The 18,345-nt window shown below is 46.5% G+C and overlaps 1 protein-coding gene across 1 annotated transcript in view; it reads right to left on the bottom strand.

Moving 5' to 3' along the window:
• REXO2 (RNA exonuclease 2) overlaps positions 1-17,531 on the bottom strand; it is a 139,295-nt gene extending 121,764 nt beyond the window's left edge. Inside the window, 1 exon segment of the mRNA XM_063437082.1 lies at positions 17,266-17,531. Coding sequence (XP_063293152.1) covers positions 17,266-17,433 — 168 coding nt within the window. The 5' untranslated portion in view covers positions 17,434-17,531.
• Positions 17,532-18,345: the final 814 nt, after the last annotated feature.

Raw genomic sequence — 18,345 nt, 5'->3', positions numbered from 1 at the left:
TACTGCTTAGTAACTCCTCCAATGACAGTCACTCAGACAGCCACTAGAGAGTCCTGGGTCACTGCTGTACCACGTGCAGCACCCACGTTCAGGGTCTCCAAGCTCTGCATGGAGGCGCTGAATGTTCCTCATAGAGATTCATTTAATGCTTCTCTACGAGGAGATGCGGATTAGTACATTTGCTGCACATGCACAAAATCCTCCCAAAGCTTTCTTAAGGGACATGACCGTGCTGCTTCCAAGTTAACCAGAGTGCTCCGAGTCAAATTGCAGGGCGTGGGAAGGCTTAATCAGTCTGCGCCGTGCCCTCCATGGGTGAAGATGCATTAATTTTTAGCGTCAGGTTTTGGGTTTTTTTCCCGACTGATTTTTTTGGCCTTTTTTGGGGCTGAAAAAAGAAAGTTTTAGAAAAAAAAAAGAAGACTTCTTATGGTAAGTAAGATTTTTTTTCCAGGTATTTAGTTTTGTCTTCCCCCTCACTATTTTTAGGGAGCCCCCTATTGTAATTTAAAGATCCCCCTCATTTTCATTCAGGGCTCCCACCCGCCGCTCATGGGAAATAACAAGGGGGACAAGCTATGGACAGCCCACTCACTGGGTGGGGGCCGGGGGGAGATCGATAGGTACCCCCATTGTAATTTAGGGCCCCCACCTGCCGGCTAACTGTTTAGCAGACAGGCCCCTACTCACGACATAGCGAGTCGGGGCATTCGGGAGATTTCAATCTCCATTATGCCAATATGGGGGTCATATTGACCCCCCATAGAGTGAGGGAGGACATGGGGGGGGCTTAGGAAGTGGCGGGGAACACTGCTCCCTGCCGCTTCTATTTTTACATTTTACAAGGAGGGAGCTGCGCGCCGGTAGCTCTCTACTTGTAATAAACTAAACCAGTGGTAGTCAACCTTTTTCTACCTACCGCCCACTAATGCATCTATCTTGATGGAAAAATGTCCTTACCGCCCACAAGTTTGCTCACATTACTTGAAAGCAGACTATTAAGTAGACTCTTTCAAGTAGGAGTTAGAAAACCAGGAGTTTCTTGGAGTGGTTTGTATATTGTGGAGAATGGTTTGTATTTTATTTTTGTTTAATCGGTTCAGTTGGTAAAGTTTAAAAAAAAAAAAAAACATTTTTTTTTTTTTTAATTCTGTGTTCTGTTTTTTCACCCCTCTTTTGTGCTGCTGCTTGATTGATTGGGGGAGTGTTCATTAAAGGGACACTATAGTCACCTGAACAACTTTAGCTTAATGAAGCAGTTTTGGTGTATAGAACATGCCCCTGCAGTCTCACTGCTCAATCCTCTGCCATTTAGGAGTTAAATCCCTTTGTTTATAAACCTTAGTCACACCTCCCTGCATGTGACTTGCACAGCCTTCCATAAACACTTCCTGTAAAGAGAGCCCTATTTAGGCTTTCTTCATTGCAAGTTCTGTTTACCGTAATTAAGATTTTCTTATCCCCTGCTATGTTAATAACTTGCTAGACCCTGCAAGAGCCTCCTGTATGTGATTAAAGTTCAATTTAGAGATTGAGATACAATTATTTAAGGTAAATTACATCTGTTTGAAAGTGAAACCAGTTTTTTTTTTTCATGCAGGCTCTGTCAATCATAGCCAGGGGAGGTGTGGCTAGGGCTGCATAAACAGAAACAAAGTGATTTAACTCCTAAATAACAGTGAATTAAGCAGTGAAATTGCAGGGGAATGATCTATACACTAAAACTGCTTTATTTAGCTAAAGTAATTTTTAGGTGACTATAGTGTTCCTTTAATTGCACCTGTGTGGGATTTGTATCCCCATAAAGGCACACCCCTAACTCACTGAGCTTGCTCACATTACTTGAAAGCAAACTCTATTAAGTAGACTCTTTCAAGTAGGAGTTAGAAAACCAGGAGATAAAACTAACAAGGGGTTTTAACTAATAAGGTAATTGTTTTATTGTTCTGTATCTGGGAAAATGAGTGTTAGCTGGTTTGACTCAAAGCACATCTTGGATGCTTGGATGTACCCGTCCAGCTTTTGGGTTTATAGAGCACTGGTCCGACTTTGCGCTTGGGTACAACCTTTATAGTAGTGATGGATTGCACCTAAATGGGAGAGGGTCTGCAGTGCTGGGGGATAGGATGGCTAGAAGCAGTGGCGTACACATGACCCATGGGGCCCCGGTGTGAAAATTGATCCGTGGGCCCCCCCCGCTTACTCTGCGCGGGCCGGGGAAGCAACACATGGCGGCGGGCACCTGGTCGCAGGGCTGCGACCCCTGTATGTACGCCAGTGCATGCAGATGCACACACACTTAAAGGACCACTACAGACACCAAGATCACATCAGCTCAATGAAGTGGTCTGGGTGTCAGGTCCCTCTAGTTTTAACCCTGCAGCTGAAAGCATAGCAGTTTCAGAAAAACTGCTATGTTTCACTGAGGGTTAATCCAGCCTTTAGTGGCTGTCTCACTGACAGCCGCTAGAGGCGCTTCCGCGATTCTAAGACACTGAACGTCCATAGGAAAGCATTGAGTAATGCTTTCCTATGGGCGGTTTGAATGCGTGCGCGGCTCTTGCCGCGCATGCGCATTCAGAGCTGAGAGGCGGAGGGATCCCCAGCGCACTTACAAAACATACACTCTCACTGACAAACACACACTCACTAACAGACATCAAATAGACTCACTAACACACACAAACACACTCAGTAACAGACACACACAGTAACACACTCACTGACACTCACTAGCAGACACACACACACACCAACACTCACACTAACACTCACACACACACACACACTAACACACACTAACACACACTCACTCACACATGTTTTTTTTTTTTAAATTTAATCCCCCCATCCTCCTTACCTTTTGGAGTGCTGAGGGGGGATTCCCTGGGGTCCAGTGGTGCTGCTGGGCTCCTGGGCGGGCAAGCAGGCAGGCTGGCTGGCGCGCGAGCGTGCCGCGTAGGGATGCCGGCGCCGGAAGATGATGTCATCCATGTTGTCATCTTCCGGCTCCGGTATCAGTGCGGTGCGCGAGGGAGCTGGAGAGGAAGCACTCAGGGGAGAGTGCTCCCTCGCGCGCCAGCCTGACCGGCCGTGGGGTGAGAGCAGGGCCAGCCTCGGGGGGCCCTGAGGTGGCCGGCTCCTGGGGCCCCCAGGAGAAGAGGCTGGCCCAGTGGGTACATGCAGGGGCGGCCAGGCCCCCTGGTGGGCCGGGCCCGGTCGCAGCCGCGAGCCCTGCGACCCTGGTATGTACGCCACTGGCTAGAAGGTTGGAGGAGATTTTAAACTAGTAGTAGGGGGGGGAGGGTCATAGTAATCTACAAAATGGAGATAGGACAGAAAGGAGATGGGATTCAGCACTGTATAAGGGGGTGGAGACAAGGGGAGGGGCAAGCTCAGAACAGATAAGATATGTAATTTTAATAATTTACAAAAAGTACAAGTGACTCCTGATATTAAATGTATTCTTACTAATGCAAGGCATAACTGAAACATGGTGGGATGAGACACATGACTGGGCAGTTAACTTAAATGGGTACATGTTTTTTAGGTTGTATGTCAACCATGATTTTAAGCCAAATCTTAAGCAAGTGGAATGCGATGAGGAAAATGTGGAAGCTTTATGGGTAAATATCTGCTTGGCGGAAAAGAAGGGAAAACAACTATTGGTTGGGATAGGTTATAAACCACCTACTGTTAATATTGACGAGGAACAACAGCTGTTTGAGCAAATTGAGAAAGCTGCAAATATGGGTAACACTTTAATTATTGGAGATTTTAATTACCCAGACATAAATTGGGACAGAGGGACTAGTAAAATGACACCTTCATGTCACAACTTGTACAAGCACCAACTAGAATGGACGCTTGTCTGGACCTGGTTTTAACAAACAACATTGATCTTTTGACCAACATTCAAGTAGGTGAGCACTTGGGAAATAGTAATCAAAATATAGTGTCCTTTGAAATAAACAAAAACATTTCTCAGTATGTACCATTTGGAAATAAATATAAAAGAAACAAATTAAAACCTTAGTAGAGAAGTAAAACAAGAGATAAAAAATAAGAAAAGGGGGCGTGGTTTGCAGCCGAGCGAGCTGGACGTGTCCGGGTAGTGCTCCGCTGCGACCACGGTGCCAACTGCCTACAAAAGCTGAAATTCGACGTAAATTCTGTTTACCCTTGCGGGGGAACCGTGATGGACAAATGGGCCCCGAGGAAGCAGGCTAAGTAACCGTTGGAAGCGGTTACAACGGTCTCGGAAAGGTTTGCGGCCACCCGCGCTGTGCGATTGAGCACTCAAGATGGCGGACGGGACGGCCTGGGAACGCCGCGCTCTCCCTCGAGCCCGGGAAGCAGTGTTGCCGCAGGAGCATCGGACACGGATACCGGCCAAATCTTGGCCAAGCTGACGGAGGTGCGTACTTACCTGGCCACCGAAATGGTTCGAAACACAGCTGAAGTGAAGGCTGAAATTCAGGCCTTGGGCGCAAGGACGGCGGCACCCGAGCAGCGGATGGAGTCCACGGTCGTGGCCCACAACGAGTCTGCTGCTCAGATCAACACTCTGTCGTCCCAATTGCTGATGGCTGAATCGGCGCTTGATGACCTAGGTAACAGGTCCCGTCGGAACAATGTTCGCCTCCGTGGCCTCCCGGAGCAGGAGGGGGAGGGGTCCCTCGTAGACGTGGTCTTGGGCATATTTAGGCCGCTTCTTCCCGACATGCCGGAGCCTTTGTGGCACATCGAGCGGGCACATCGAGCACTTCGAGCCAGGAGGGCGGATGATAGAAGGCCGAGGGATGTCATTATAAAATTCCTGTCTTTCCAAACGGAGCAGGGACGGACCAATTACTTACAAAGGGGTAGACCTGGCCCTGTACCAAGACTTAACCCCGGCTACTCTGCGAAAACGGCGAGAGTGGCGCCCTATTACCGAACTCCTGCAGCGGCCTTTAAGGATGGCCGCACAAAAATTTTGTTTGCAGATGGTGATCCGGCGGGTTTCCTGAGAGAGCTGGGGATCCGACTTCCAGAGGGTTTTTCGGTTCCGACGGTGACGGCGGCGGTCCTTCCTACCCTTCCTCGTGAGTGGTATGTGGCTGGCGATTGAGGTCGGTTCTTCCAACGCAGCTGAGGATTGGCTGTTGGCGGATCCAGGCGGTGAGCCTTTCCGGGTGGGCCCCTGTTGTTTGGGAGGGCGGGTTGCGGGGTAAGGGCCCCCCCTTTTTCACCCTTTTTAGCCCGAGTTTCAGGGGTCCCTGGTGGAGTTGCCCCGGTTCGGTTTCTCTCCCTTCCTCGGGCGGGTTCGCTATGTTTGGGGCGGGCTAGGGGGTTATATCAGTGTGCTTGACTTCGCTGCCGTTTACTTGCAAACCCCCTGGTTTGGCCCTCGGCTCATGTCCGCTTCTACGTCCGGGGGGTTGAGGGGGGATCTGCGGCATTGCGAAGAAGGTTGTCCCTCATTGCCCTTGTGGGTCCGGGGCGGCAGCGGGCGATTTTTGATTTTTGCCGTTTATCTGACTTTCGATTCCTCTTCTGTGGGACTACTCTAGGCGGTGGGTGGGGGTTTCTTTTAGGGTTGGGACGCTTGCTATATAATGTGTACTACTTGTTTAATATTGCATTGTATTCTCGATTGATTTGCGTGGGGGGTTAGCTTTAAAAGGGGTTTGGATCCGGGTCTGGAGGGGTATAGCGGTAATTATTCCGGTCATGCCTTCCGCGGCCGACTGAGGCGGGGAGCGGGCCTTCTGTTTTGTGCATCCTCCTTTACTGGGTGATACGTGAGATAGGTTTTCATTGTGGGGGGTTTTACTTGCTCATTTATTTACCGCCCCTGAGTTACCACAACGGTATGCGGTATGTCCTCTGGGGTTGCGGGCGGGTTTGGATTTACCCTTCTCCTTAGATTGTCGCTTATCCCGTGTTTTTTGTTTTTTGCTTGTCTTTGTTCCGGGGGCAGACGGTTGGGTGCCTGCATCCTTGCGGATGTCCCCCGGAGCATCCGGCTCTCGATTGGGGGACCCCGTTTTGGAGGGGTGTTCCCCCCTCCTCTTGGTCTTCCCCTCCCCTTGAAAGTTTTTTGTTTGAACGGATGTTGCATTCACTATCTGCTGTCCTCCCCCCTCCGCCCGCCTGTCGGTCTCGGAGGGGGGGCTTCCCTCCTGGGTAACGGGGGCGGGGAGGGGCGTTGGGAATTGCACCGACCTGAGCTGACATGGTGGGGAAGATGGCCCCTCGGCACGGGGGCTGGGCCGCAACCGGCGGTTTCGCAAAGCGCATCGTATTTCATGTAAGGTTTTATATGGGCACCCTGGGGTTGCTCGTTTTTCGTTGGTTTATGTTTCGGCTACTCTTGAGTCTTTTCTGGGCTCTAGATGAGCTTCGACATATTCCCCAATTTCCCATAGCTATAGGTAAGACCAGGCGTTTGTTCTCTGTGTTACTCTTTCTCTCTTTTGCTACTTTTCCCTCTCCCTCTTCTTTTCACCACCCCCCCCCCCCCCCCCCCCCCATTTATGAGATTTCCTTTGGGAGGGGATGCTGGTATAACTGCGCAATAATGCTCTGTTCTGGCCAATGGAGACCGGGCAGCTGTTCTCCATTGCTGCATCATTTATTGTTCCTATAATGCAAGCTCCTGGTGAGACTGGTCGGAAGGATGGGCCTGCCTCTTGATCAGCTACAATGCCCCTGAAATTATTATCCCTGAATGTTAAGGGCCAAAATGCTCCGAGCAAACGTCGCCTTATGTTCAGGGACCTTAAACGCTTGAACCCGGATATAGCATTCCTGCAGGAGACACATATACCGATCTCAGCGAAATTTGCTCTTAAGGATCATACCTTTAGGTCTGTACACGAAGCGAGGGCTTTAAATAAACGGAATGGCGTAGCAGTTCTTATACACCATAGATGCCCGTTCCGAGTAGGGACTGTTACAGCTGATCCGAGTGGGCGCTATATATTAGTATCAGGGAGTTTGTATTCTCACACAATACATTTTCTAAATATCTACGCTCCCAACGACCCCTCTGTAGACTTTTGGGATAACATGACTCACATGGTGAACAGCTTACTCCACGGCATGGTAATTGTCGGGGAGACCTTAACGCTACACCGTGCCCTGCGGTGGACAGGGGCCTGTGCGGTGGAGAGGAGGCCAAGACAAGTTGCTTTGCTCCTTTTTGCACCGTACGGGCCTCATTGACATCTGGAGGGCACAACACCCAGATGACCGTGACTACACCTTTTACTCAGCGCCCCATGATACCTACTCTAGGATAGACTTATTCTTGGTGAACTCTCATTCCGCATCCAGAGTTTCAGACACTGCGATCGGCTCTATTACATGGTCAGACCACGCAGAGGTCACGCTAACTTTGGATAAGTTGTGTGCGGCTTCTCCGTGGTCTTGGAAATTAAATACTTCCTTACTGCAGGATCCGGCCGTAGTAGACACTGTTCGCAGGGAATCGTGGAGTATTTCGCTAGGAATACGGAAGCTGGCATCCGGCCGGCTACAGTGTGGGCCGCGCATAAAGCGGTTATTAGGGGTATATTAATCCGTGAAGCTTCCTTGAAGAAGAAACGTAAATCACAACTATTGTCATCACTATTGGAGGCTCTGGGAAAGGCGGAAGAGAAACATAAGGCTGACCCATCACCTGGCACTTTGTCAGACTTACGAAATCTGCGATCCTCGGTCCGCGAAACGCTCTTAGACGATACCGCCAGAGCTATAACATGGTCCAAGAGGACTTTTTATGAAAAATCCAATAAAATGGATACACTGTTAGCCAGATCTCTCCGCCCGAGACAGGGACACTCACATATTACGAGGATTAAGGACTCCTCAGGTACGTTTTGTACGGATCCTACTGAAATCGCTAAGGTTTTTACGGAGTATTATACCAAATTATACAATCACTCCAATGGGACCGCCTTGGACCACCAAGGCGAAGCTGACGACACTCGCGCCTTCCTGTCCCACCTAGCCTTACCAACATTGCGGGGAGAAGAATCTGCCGCCCTTGGAACACGGATCTCTGCTGAAGAGATAGATGATGCAATCTCACTGTTGAAAGGCAATAAAGCTCCAGGTCCGGACGGTTTTGAGGGCAGCTATTATAAGACTTTCCGTGAGGATCTCACTCCCCACTTGGAGACGTGGTTTAACGACCTTATGGAGGGGGGCGCCCCGGATAGAGATATGTCGCTGGCGGATGTCGTGCATTTACCGAAACCGGGCAAATATGACCTTATCCCGAGCAACTTCCGCCCGATCTCGTTGATCAATCACGACTCGAAAATTCTGCCGAAAATTTTGGCTGGCCGACTGAATCCCCTGCTAATGAGATTGATACACCCAGACCAAGTGGGATTTGTACCCAGCCGGCAACTGTTCGAGAACACTAGGCGAAACGTTGACCTCATCTGGAGGCAGACAGATAAAAAGATCCCGACGTTGCTTTTATCCATTGATGCGGAGAAGGCCTTCGATAGGGTTAAGTGGCCCTATCTCTTTGAGGTTCTTCGACACTTTTATAACCGCAATTAGAGCAATGTATACAGATGTTAAGGCACGGGCTCGGATATCGGGGGCAAAAATTACACCTTTTAGCTTGGGGAACGGTACTAGGCAGGGATGTCCTTTGTCTCCCTTGCGATTCGTCCTTTCCTTGGAGCCCCTTTTGCAGGAGATACGAAATAGCTCAGATATTCAGGGGATTTCGATTAGGGGCCAGCGGTATGTCGTGTCGGATTTCGCCAACGACATCTTGCTGACCCTGACGGATCCGGTCAAGTCAATGGGGGCGCTGGCAGCTGTCCTTGATGCCTACGGCGGGCTGACCAGTTATAGGGTGAACATGCCTAAGTCTAGCGCGCTCCCTCTTTGCATGTCCGACCCTGACATAGCCTTTATCGGTGACACTTACAATATTCGTATAACAAGAGACCACGTTAAATACCTAGGGGTTTGGTTGACTGCGGATCCTACCCGTCTATATCAACAAAATTACGTACCCTTGATTCGCGCCTTGATAACCGATATGGAGAAATGGCTGGATAAACCGATCTCTTGGATCGGTAGAATTCATTCGGTAAAGATGAACGTTCTCCCCAGAATTCTATTCCTGTTCCAGGCCCTCCCGGTCAGATTGGCTAAATCTGACCTAGGTGTGCTCCAGCAGGCTATAGGAAAATTTATCTGGCAAAATAAGAGACAAAGAATTTCCCGAAACATTCTCTATAGGGCTAAGACAAGGGGGGGTTTGGGCCTCCCGAATCTATACTTCTACTATTTGGCAGCTCAGCTAACACAAATAGCTCTATGGCACTCCCCCCGGAAGAGAGGCGGTGGGTAGACTTAGAGTCATCTCTCATGGGTTCGACTTGCCCCAATTTTTGATGTGGGTCCCTAGGGACCATAGGCCATCGACCCGCATTGACTGTCCAGCCATTGCGAACTCCCTGAGACTTTGGGACGCCACGTCGACCAAGTATGGTTTGTCACCCCGACTTTCACCCTTAGCCCCTTTTTTTAAAAATAAAGCTTTTACCCCGGGACTAGTAGCTGAGGATTTTAAAAGGTATTGAAAGCACAGGGATCCAACGTCTTTGCCACCTATACGAAGGTGGCTCCCTTATATCGTTTGAGGAATTGAAAACCAGGGCTACTCTATGCCCCGCTGATTTTTTCCGCTACCTTCAGATTCGGGATTTCGCCCAGACTCCTTCGGTGCCCTGATGCCGCCTACTTTCTTTGAAAATATATGCTTTAAAGAACGGTTCCCTAGGAGCCTCATCTCCATATTGTATACACACTTAAGCACGAGCACGACAGAATGGGGGGGAACTCACTTACATCTCTCAATGGGAAGCTGACCTGGGCGAGGAATTGGAAGGTATTAATTGGCAGGAGATCTGGGAAGCCGTGGCGACCTCGTCTATATGTGTCTCCATGCAGGAACAAGCATATAAAACTATCTTTAGGTGGTACACTACCCCGGTAAAGTTATGTAGGATGCACAAGTTGCCCACAGATCTGTGTTGGAGAGGTTGTGGTCAGAAGGGGACATACCTACACATGTGGTGGGACTGTCCTGAGGCACAAAAAATTTGGAAACTAGTGGCAGGACTCTTGAAGGACATCTTTGATAGGGAGGTTAAATCTGACCCTTGGGTATTCCTTCTGGCCAGATCTCTGGACGATTGGTCCAGAATGGAACAAAATGTATTACACAAAGTAAACCTGGCAGCCAGAAGAGCCCTTGCCCAAGTGTGGCTACATAGGGAGAACCCCCCCCCCCCCACTTGGTGTTGTGATACAGAAGATCAAAGACGCCTTCCTCATGGATAAGCTAACGGCGCGGGTCAGGGGCACCTTTAAAAAGTTTGATAGAGTCTGGGCCCCATGGATAGATAGCGGAGTAGGCGATTAGGAGGCGGGGAAGACGGGATCATTCTCCCCGGGCCCCTGTCTCTGTTACCACTTTCTTAGCTTCGTTCGACTCTCTCAATCTGATCTCCTAGGGTGGGACTTTCAGGATCCCGCCGGGAGGTTTTCGGAACATGGCCCGCGCCTTGGGCACCATGATCTCGGCCATCATACATGGCTATAATGAGTCTAGCCCACGGGAACTACTCATCATATTATTTTGTGGGCAATATATTATACTCTCCCCTCCCATCCCATCCCTTCTCCCAATCCCATAGTCATTCCTTCTTCTCTACTCTACTCTTCTCTATCTATTCTACGATCATCTATATTTTTACTTCGTACCCCTCTCTACTACACTTCCTCTTTGGACTGCCTTCTCCAGTGCATGCATCAGATAACGACACCCCCAGGTCTTCATGTGGTGGGTGATTGCTGATACGGGGCCAGCTAAACCATCTATACAGGTGGCCCCGTACATTTGATTGGTGATGGCAGGTTTTACTGGTTAAGAGTACTTGCTCCACATCCCAATGAACGTGGGAGATATATGAGCCTGATGGGTATGTTGTAGATGATCAACTTTTTCTTGTTTACTTATTACTTAAAAAGACAGGGTGGGGCGCCATGAACACTTGACTACCTATGGCTAAGGAACACTCATTTGATGTGGACCCGCCACAATGGTTTCTAACATTGCTCCTTATGCTTCCGTATTGTTCGTGTTGATATTATGTGTGTTCATGTCTATGACATTGTACTTAAAAGTATTTCGCTTTTTCATACTGTTTTGTGCTGCCTGTTGTGTCTAACCTTGTAATAAATAAAGAATTAAAAAAAAAAAAAGAAAAGGGCATTTAAAGCATTTAAATCGGACAAATCAGATGCATCTTATAAAAGATATAAGGAAGCAAATAATGCGTGCAAAAAGGCAATTAGATTTGCTAAACTTCAAAATGAAAAAATTATAGCTAAAGAGAGCAAAACCAACCCCAACGCATTTAAAGTACATAAATTCTAAAAAAAAAAAAAAAAAAAAGTGTAAGTACACTAAAAACTGAAACGGGGGGGGCGGAGCCTGCTACTAGACCCGAGCGGACGCCATTTCGCTAAGCTCCCAACTTCCAAAACTACATCCACGAACATCAAAGTATCCAGCACCCATCCAGCCTTGCCACTTACCAAACGGGCACCGGCACAATTCACTGCACCACCCGATGCCTTTCTTTCAGCCGCAACGGCTGCAGAAGAGGAGACGGAAAAACGGGGCCTACCAAACACCAGCGATCCCCGGCCTCGCGGAAATCCTGTGCGGACACCCGACAGAGTTCAGGAACGACCACTATCTGTGGGACCAACCCATCGTCCCTGCTCATACACCAGCCATGGGGCGCCGCTCTCAAAAACCGCAAGGTACACCTGGGGACAGGGATATAGGGGCCATGCTACAACGGCCTACTAACTCCAAGCCAGCTGCCACAGCAGACAGGCCGGACCCCGACCAGGCACCCAATACAGCTCAACAGAGCCCCAATCTAACTGGCCTGCTGTCTCAGACACGACAGACGGACAAGGCAACCCACATGAAACCACCAGACCCTACCCCCCCTGAGCACTCCCTGACGCCACCGCATACAAGGCCCCAAATCCAGGCAAACCAGGGCTCTGACCCTCAGGAGCACACCCAGGCACTGCAGCAGATGAGTGCACACACCACTACACTGCACAGACCTGACTCCCCAGGGCCTTCACAAGAGCCACGGGCACCACCACCGGAGTCCACAGATGACTCAGCCCCAACCACCAAACGAGATCTCAAAATCCTTCTAACAGAGATCCACAAACTCCTTGCCGCAGACTCAGCCATCCTTAAGACTGAACTACACACAGTCGCAGAAAGGGTGCGAAACACGGAGGAAGAAGTGGTGAAAGTCCACACTCACATGACCCAAATGGAAGACACCATCAAACAAATACAGCAACAACATACCTACCTGGCAATTAAAATGTCAACCATTGAAGACAGACAGCGCCGCTCCCACATCAAGATCCGGGGCATACCTATGACGATATCTGCAGACGAGCTGCCACACTATGTCAGGCGCCTGCTGACTACCGTGCTGCCACACTCACTCGCAAAGAAAATCACTATAGACGGAGTATACCGCTTACCCAGCGCCCCTCACCTAAAAAACCCACCGGCCAGAGATGTCATCCTCAGATGCGTCACTGTACAAGACAAACTACACATAATGGCGGGGCTGAAAGGCAAGACACCACTGCTATTTGAGGACTCCTCATTAACATTCTTCCAAGACCTATCTAAAGCCACCCTCTTGTGGCGCAAAACCTATGGTCCGCTCACCACACAACTACGCTCAGCAAACATAGCTTACAGGTGGGGCGCAAACGGAACTTTGGAGATCACGCACAAAGAAACAACACATGTTCTAACTTCGGTGGAGGAAGCAACACCCCTCCTAGATACCCTGGGACTATCTAACCCCACGAACGTGACACGGAACAGACCTCAGACGAGGGCCTGGATCCCTGAGAACTCTACCCCGTTTGAACCGGGACAAGGCGGATCACAACAACCGGTGCCGTGAAGGATATGAAACGACACCACGAACCCTACCAACACAATAGTGGCATACCTTTCATGCTGGAACTATAATGTTTACTTTATGTTTTAGTTGGTTATTCATTAATATTTTTATGTTCACTTTTTCAACACCACAACAACCAGCACAACCTGTACACACACACACTCGGCGACAAGAAACCCGACATTTCCCCCCCCCCCCCCCCCCCCCCGCTGCCCCCTTGGTTAGGGGTAATCACTCAATGCAAAATGCCACCTGCGGAAGATCCCCTTCACTCAGCACGACATGAAGAACTAGACAATTGAACACAGCTTTACTGCAACACAGACACCATAAGCATGTCAACACACCACCGCTCACGCGGAACGCTAATAGCAACAAACCCACAACCCACAGGTACTGGCACTGATACCAAACATAAGGCTTCACCCTAAATGCACGAAACATACTCACTCACCTAGACAGTGCATCATTTAATGTTTAATATGTTGATGTTATTTCTGAATGTTATTGCTTGACCCAAAATTGGTGCGAAACTTAAACGAAATTGTATCTCTATTGTATATTTGGGGCACTTACGTGCACACCTGTATGCGATACTACAATATCAAGCACCAAAAACGAAAAATAAAGAATTTAAAAAAAAAAAAAAAAAAACTGAAACGGGTGTGTTAGTTAATGAAGACCAGGAAAAGGCAGGAATTTTAAATAACTATTTCTCCTGCGTATATATTAAGGAAGAACCCATGGCAATAGATGTGCAAATGATTGCTACTAAAAACTTGCAGAATAATTGTAATTGGTTAACTCAAGACAAGGTGCTGCAGCAACTAAAGAAAGTTAATATAAACAAAGCTCCAGGGCCTGACGGTATCCATCCACGAGTACTTAAGGAACTAAGTGTAGAAATAAGTGAACCTTTGTTTTTAATCTTTCAACATTCTTTTCTTTCAGGAAGTGTTCCAGAGGATTGGAGGAAGGCAGATTTGGATCCTATATTCAAAAAGGGTTAAAAATCCTTGCCTGGACATTATAGACCTGTGAGCTTAACTTCTGTGGCTGGGAAAATATTTGAAAGGTTATTAATGGATAATATTCAAGAATTCCTTGAGAAGAACATGGTTATCAGCAAAAATCAGCACTGTTTTATGAAGCACAGGTCATGTCAAACTAACTTGATTGCGTTCTACGAAGAAGTAAGTGGAAGTATAGATCAGGGTGTTGCAGTGGATGTGATCTATTTGGATTTTGACAAGGCATTTGATACAGTTCCACAAAATAGATTAGTGTTCAAACTCGGGGAAATCGGTCTAGATGAAAATGCTTGTTCTTGGGTAGAACATTGGCTTAAAAACAGATTACAAAGAGTTGTCATTTATTTTAAATTTTCAAGCTGGACATAGGTGGCAAGTGGTGTCCCTCAGGGGTCTGTTCTGGGACCCCTTCTATTTAACATGTTTATAAATGATCTTGAAGACAGCATTGAAGGTCATGTTTCAGTGTTTGCAGATGACACAAAACTCTGTAAAATAATACAATGTGAGCAAGATATTACTTTGCTGCAAAGGGATTTAAATAGAATGGGGGACTGGGCACTCAAATGGCAGATGAAATTTAATGTTGAAAAATGCAAAGTTATAAATATAAAGAATACACACGCAACGTATACCCTTAATGGAAGCGAATTAGGGATAACAACACACGAAAAGGACTTGGGAATTTTTATAGACAACAAACTATGCAACAATGTGCAATGTCAATCAGCAGTGGCACGGCCAGTGGCTAAGGCCAGTAAGGTATTGCCATGCATGAAAAAGGGCATTCATTCTCGGGACGAGAATATAATTTTGCCTCTTTATAAATCACTGGTAAGACCACATATTGAATATGCTGTGCAATTTTAGGCACCTGTTCTAAATATGGATATTATGGCACTAGAAAAAGTGCAGAGTTGGGCTACAAAATTAATAAAAGGAATGGAACATATCAGCTATGAAGAAAGGTTAACAAATTTAAACCTATTTATTTCAGAAAAACATCGCCTGAGAGGGGATATGATAACTTTATACAAATATATTCGGGGCCAATACAAACCATTGTGTGGAAATCTATTCACAAACCGGACTCTACATAGGACACGAGGTCATGCGTTTAGACTGAAAGAAAGAAGATTTCATCTAAGGCAAGAGGAAAGGTTTTTTTACTGTAAGAACAATAATTATTTGCCTGAAGAAGTGGTTTTATCAGAGTCCATACAGATGTCCAAACCGCTACTAGATGCATACTTGCAAAAACAGAATATTCAAGGATATAATCTTTCAATGTAGGGTAATAACGGCTTGATCCAAGGATAAATCGGACTGCCATTCTGGGGTCAAGAAGGATTTTTTTTCCTAGCTTGTTGCAAAATTGTGCTTCAAACTGGGTTTTTTGCCTTCTTTTGGATCAACAGCAAAAAAACAAATGTGAGGAAGGCTGAACTTGATGGACGCAAGTCTCTTTTCAGCTATGTAACTGCGGAATATTTTTTATAAAGGAGGGTGTTTTGAAAAAAATAAAATATTGTACGTATGTTTTTAACTTGATAAAGTTTAATGAGAAAACAATAAAGTAAATTGAAATTACCTTTACTAGTGATTAACGAGATCCTTGAGGTTGATGCTGCGAGACTAAAGATTTGATATCTGGTTCGATTTTCGTAAAGGAACAAACGAAGGTCTCCTCTTTCGGTGATATTCAGACGACTTCTCTGTTTGCGCATAATATGATTTCTCATCTGTGCGTCAGCTCATCTCCTCCCCATCTTTTTCTTCCTTCTAGCAATGCCCAGTAGGTAGGCTGAGCTAGGTAGCCCACTATAACAGACAGGCACGACACACATACAGACAAACAGACACACTTACAAAGACACAGACACAAGACACACATACAAAGACACACACCTACACATCATGCGTCTGACTGTTAGAACCCTGAATGGCTCTGCAACTTTTCAGAACTGGTGAATCTTTAATCACGCATTGCTAGGTCCCCCGGCAGGGCGCTATCTGGAGGGAAGATCGTGATGGTGATGCGGCATCGTAGGATACCTGGGGCTAATTTTTTTTTTTCCAACAGTGAGAAGCACTTACTCACGGCATACGTTCCGACTTTGTCTTATGTATAAAAAATAGATCAGATAGGAAGTAAAGAAGAACAGATTCTAGGACTAGCCTACAACCCTTCATAAGCCATCCCTTCCACTATAGATCAATTAGAAGAGGAAGCCAGACTATAAGTGCAGAGAGGACTCTGCTAAGTGTCAGTGTCAAACTATTTCAGAACATTTTGACTTCTTACATTGAGAGAACATAAGGTGACCTTTGGCACCATAGTGTGATGTAGCGGTTATGACGCCTAATATTACCCTTTTCAGGTATGTAGAATTTCCTACCTACTCACTGCCCACCACCACCATACAAATGGACATGTCATCTTAGGGGTGGTTTGCAAAGACCCGACAGGCAACAGCGCCACATTTAGATTTAAAGGTGAAGCTGCATGAATGGGATCGTTGCATCAGTGCTTAGCTGAAGTGGTTTTGCTGCTTCTGTGGAGTGACCATTTTATGTCTAATATGCGTAACTTGTTAGCCTAGGATATGCATAAATATAAATACACATGAAGATGCTTTGCAAATATACAGCCACAAATGTTTTATTAAAACCAAATTGCCAAAACATTTCCTAATAACCAAAAGGTTAGCAAACTTCATTACCTATTGATTTATAAATATAGAATGGAAATTACTATGTTAAGAATGCTTAATAGTGCAAATTTAAAAAATAAAACATACAGCAAATTAGAGCTTTGTGACAAATATACAAAACATTCTGTTAACTCTTAAATTGAAAAGTGTAGAGATGAAAGTAAAGCTACCGATACCAAACAGGGTTTGTCTCTACGAAATAAATGACATTTGACAGGTACCCAGTATCTCCCATTTAAAAAAAAAAAAAAGTTAATATTGCACTTCTCCTCCAAAATGCATGCAGTTAACGTGGGCTACGTTAAAAAAAATATAAACAGGAAGCCCAGTATATCGTGCCTTTTAGAGCTATGGATGCTGAGAAGCAAATTAAAATTTTCCTCATTTACGCTTAAAACCGCATATGTCACCAGTATTTTATACTTGAGATAAATTCCCGCGGTTTTACACCCCCTACTCTTCCCTTACCTCAAGATCCACCCACACCATGCGCTGCCCTTGGTTGTTTGCCATGTTCTGACGCCTGCAGAGTGTGACAGCTGGAACGCAAGTTCTTCCGAACAGAAGACGACAAGTGGGAATATTAAGCACTGAACTGAAAACGCGCGAAGCGCAATAGCTAAATAGTGAAACCATGTATAATATATCAGTTGATTCGAGATATGTCACAACACTGCGTTCCAAGCCTCTTTTCTACGTAATACGAACGTGATCATAGATATAATAGTGTTCCAAAACCGAAAAAAATAATATCGCCACCTACAGTTCAAAAGGATTTTCAGTATTTTTCTATATTCCTTCCATTAGAGTTTTTAACTAAAGTGAGAATTGTGAAGTGTATTTGGAATTTAAAGGGATACTGAAGTGCCAGGAATACAAAGCTGTACACTACCTCTGCCTCCCCCTCTCTCGCACCCCCTCCTACCCAGTAAGTAAAGAGTTAAAAACCAAAGGAATATACCAAACAAAACAAGTGTGCAGATTTAAGTGCTTAGTTTTGGAAAACAGAGTATCTTGTGTTCAGCTGCTGAAAACACTTTGTGGATTTCCCAATTCCACTATAAACAAGGTGAAACAAACAAACTGACTTTTTAGGTGATGTACCCCACCACTTAAACACAAAATTGCAAGAGCAGCGCTGTTTTTATGTTAAAACCCTTTATTTACTTACCTTATCCCAGCGCCGATGTCCCTCGGCACTGGGCCGAAGCACCACCCCCTCCTTCATCCCACGGCGAGCAGGGTCTAATGCGCATGTGCTGCAAATGCCGCACACGCGTTAGACCTCTCCATAGGAAAGCATTGAATCTATGGGGAGAAATTTGACGCTGGAGGTCCTCATTTCCAGCGTCAGATAACGGACCAAAAGTCCGTTACGATTCCAGAAGCCCTTTAGTAGCAGACGTTAACATTGCCGCACTAGGTGCAAAAGGGACACAGCACCCACACCACTTTAATTAGCTGAAGTGTTCTGGGTGCCTACAGTGTCCCTTTCAGGATAAAATAGATGAACTGAAAAATTTCCCAGAGTCAGCAATGCTTTCAGTT

This window comes from Pelobates fuscus, chromosome 11 (assembly GCF_036172605.1).
Source record: "Pelobates fuscus isolate aPelFus1 chromosome 11, aPelFus1.pri, whole genome shotgun sequence".
Classification (NCBI taxonomy): Eukaryota; Metazoa; Chordata; class Amphibia; order Anura; family Pelobatidae; genus Pelobates; species Pelobates fuscus.
The sequence above is the reverse complement of the archived record's forward strand: the minus strand, read 5'-3'. Positions and strand labels throughout refer to the sequence as shown.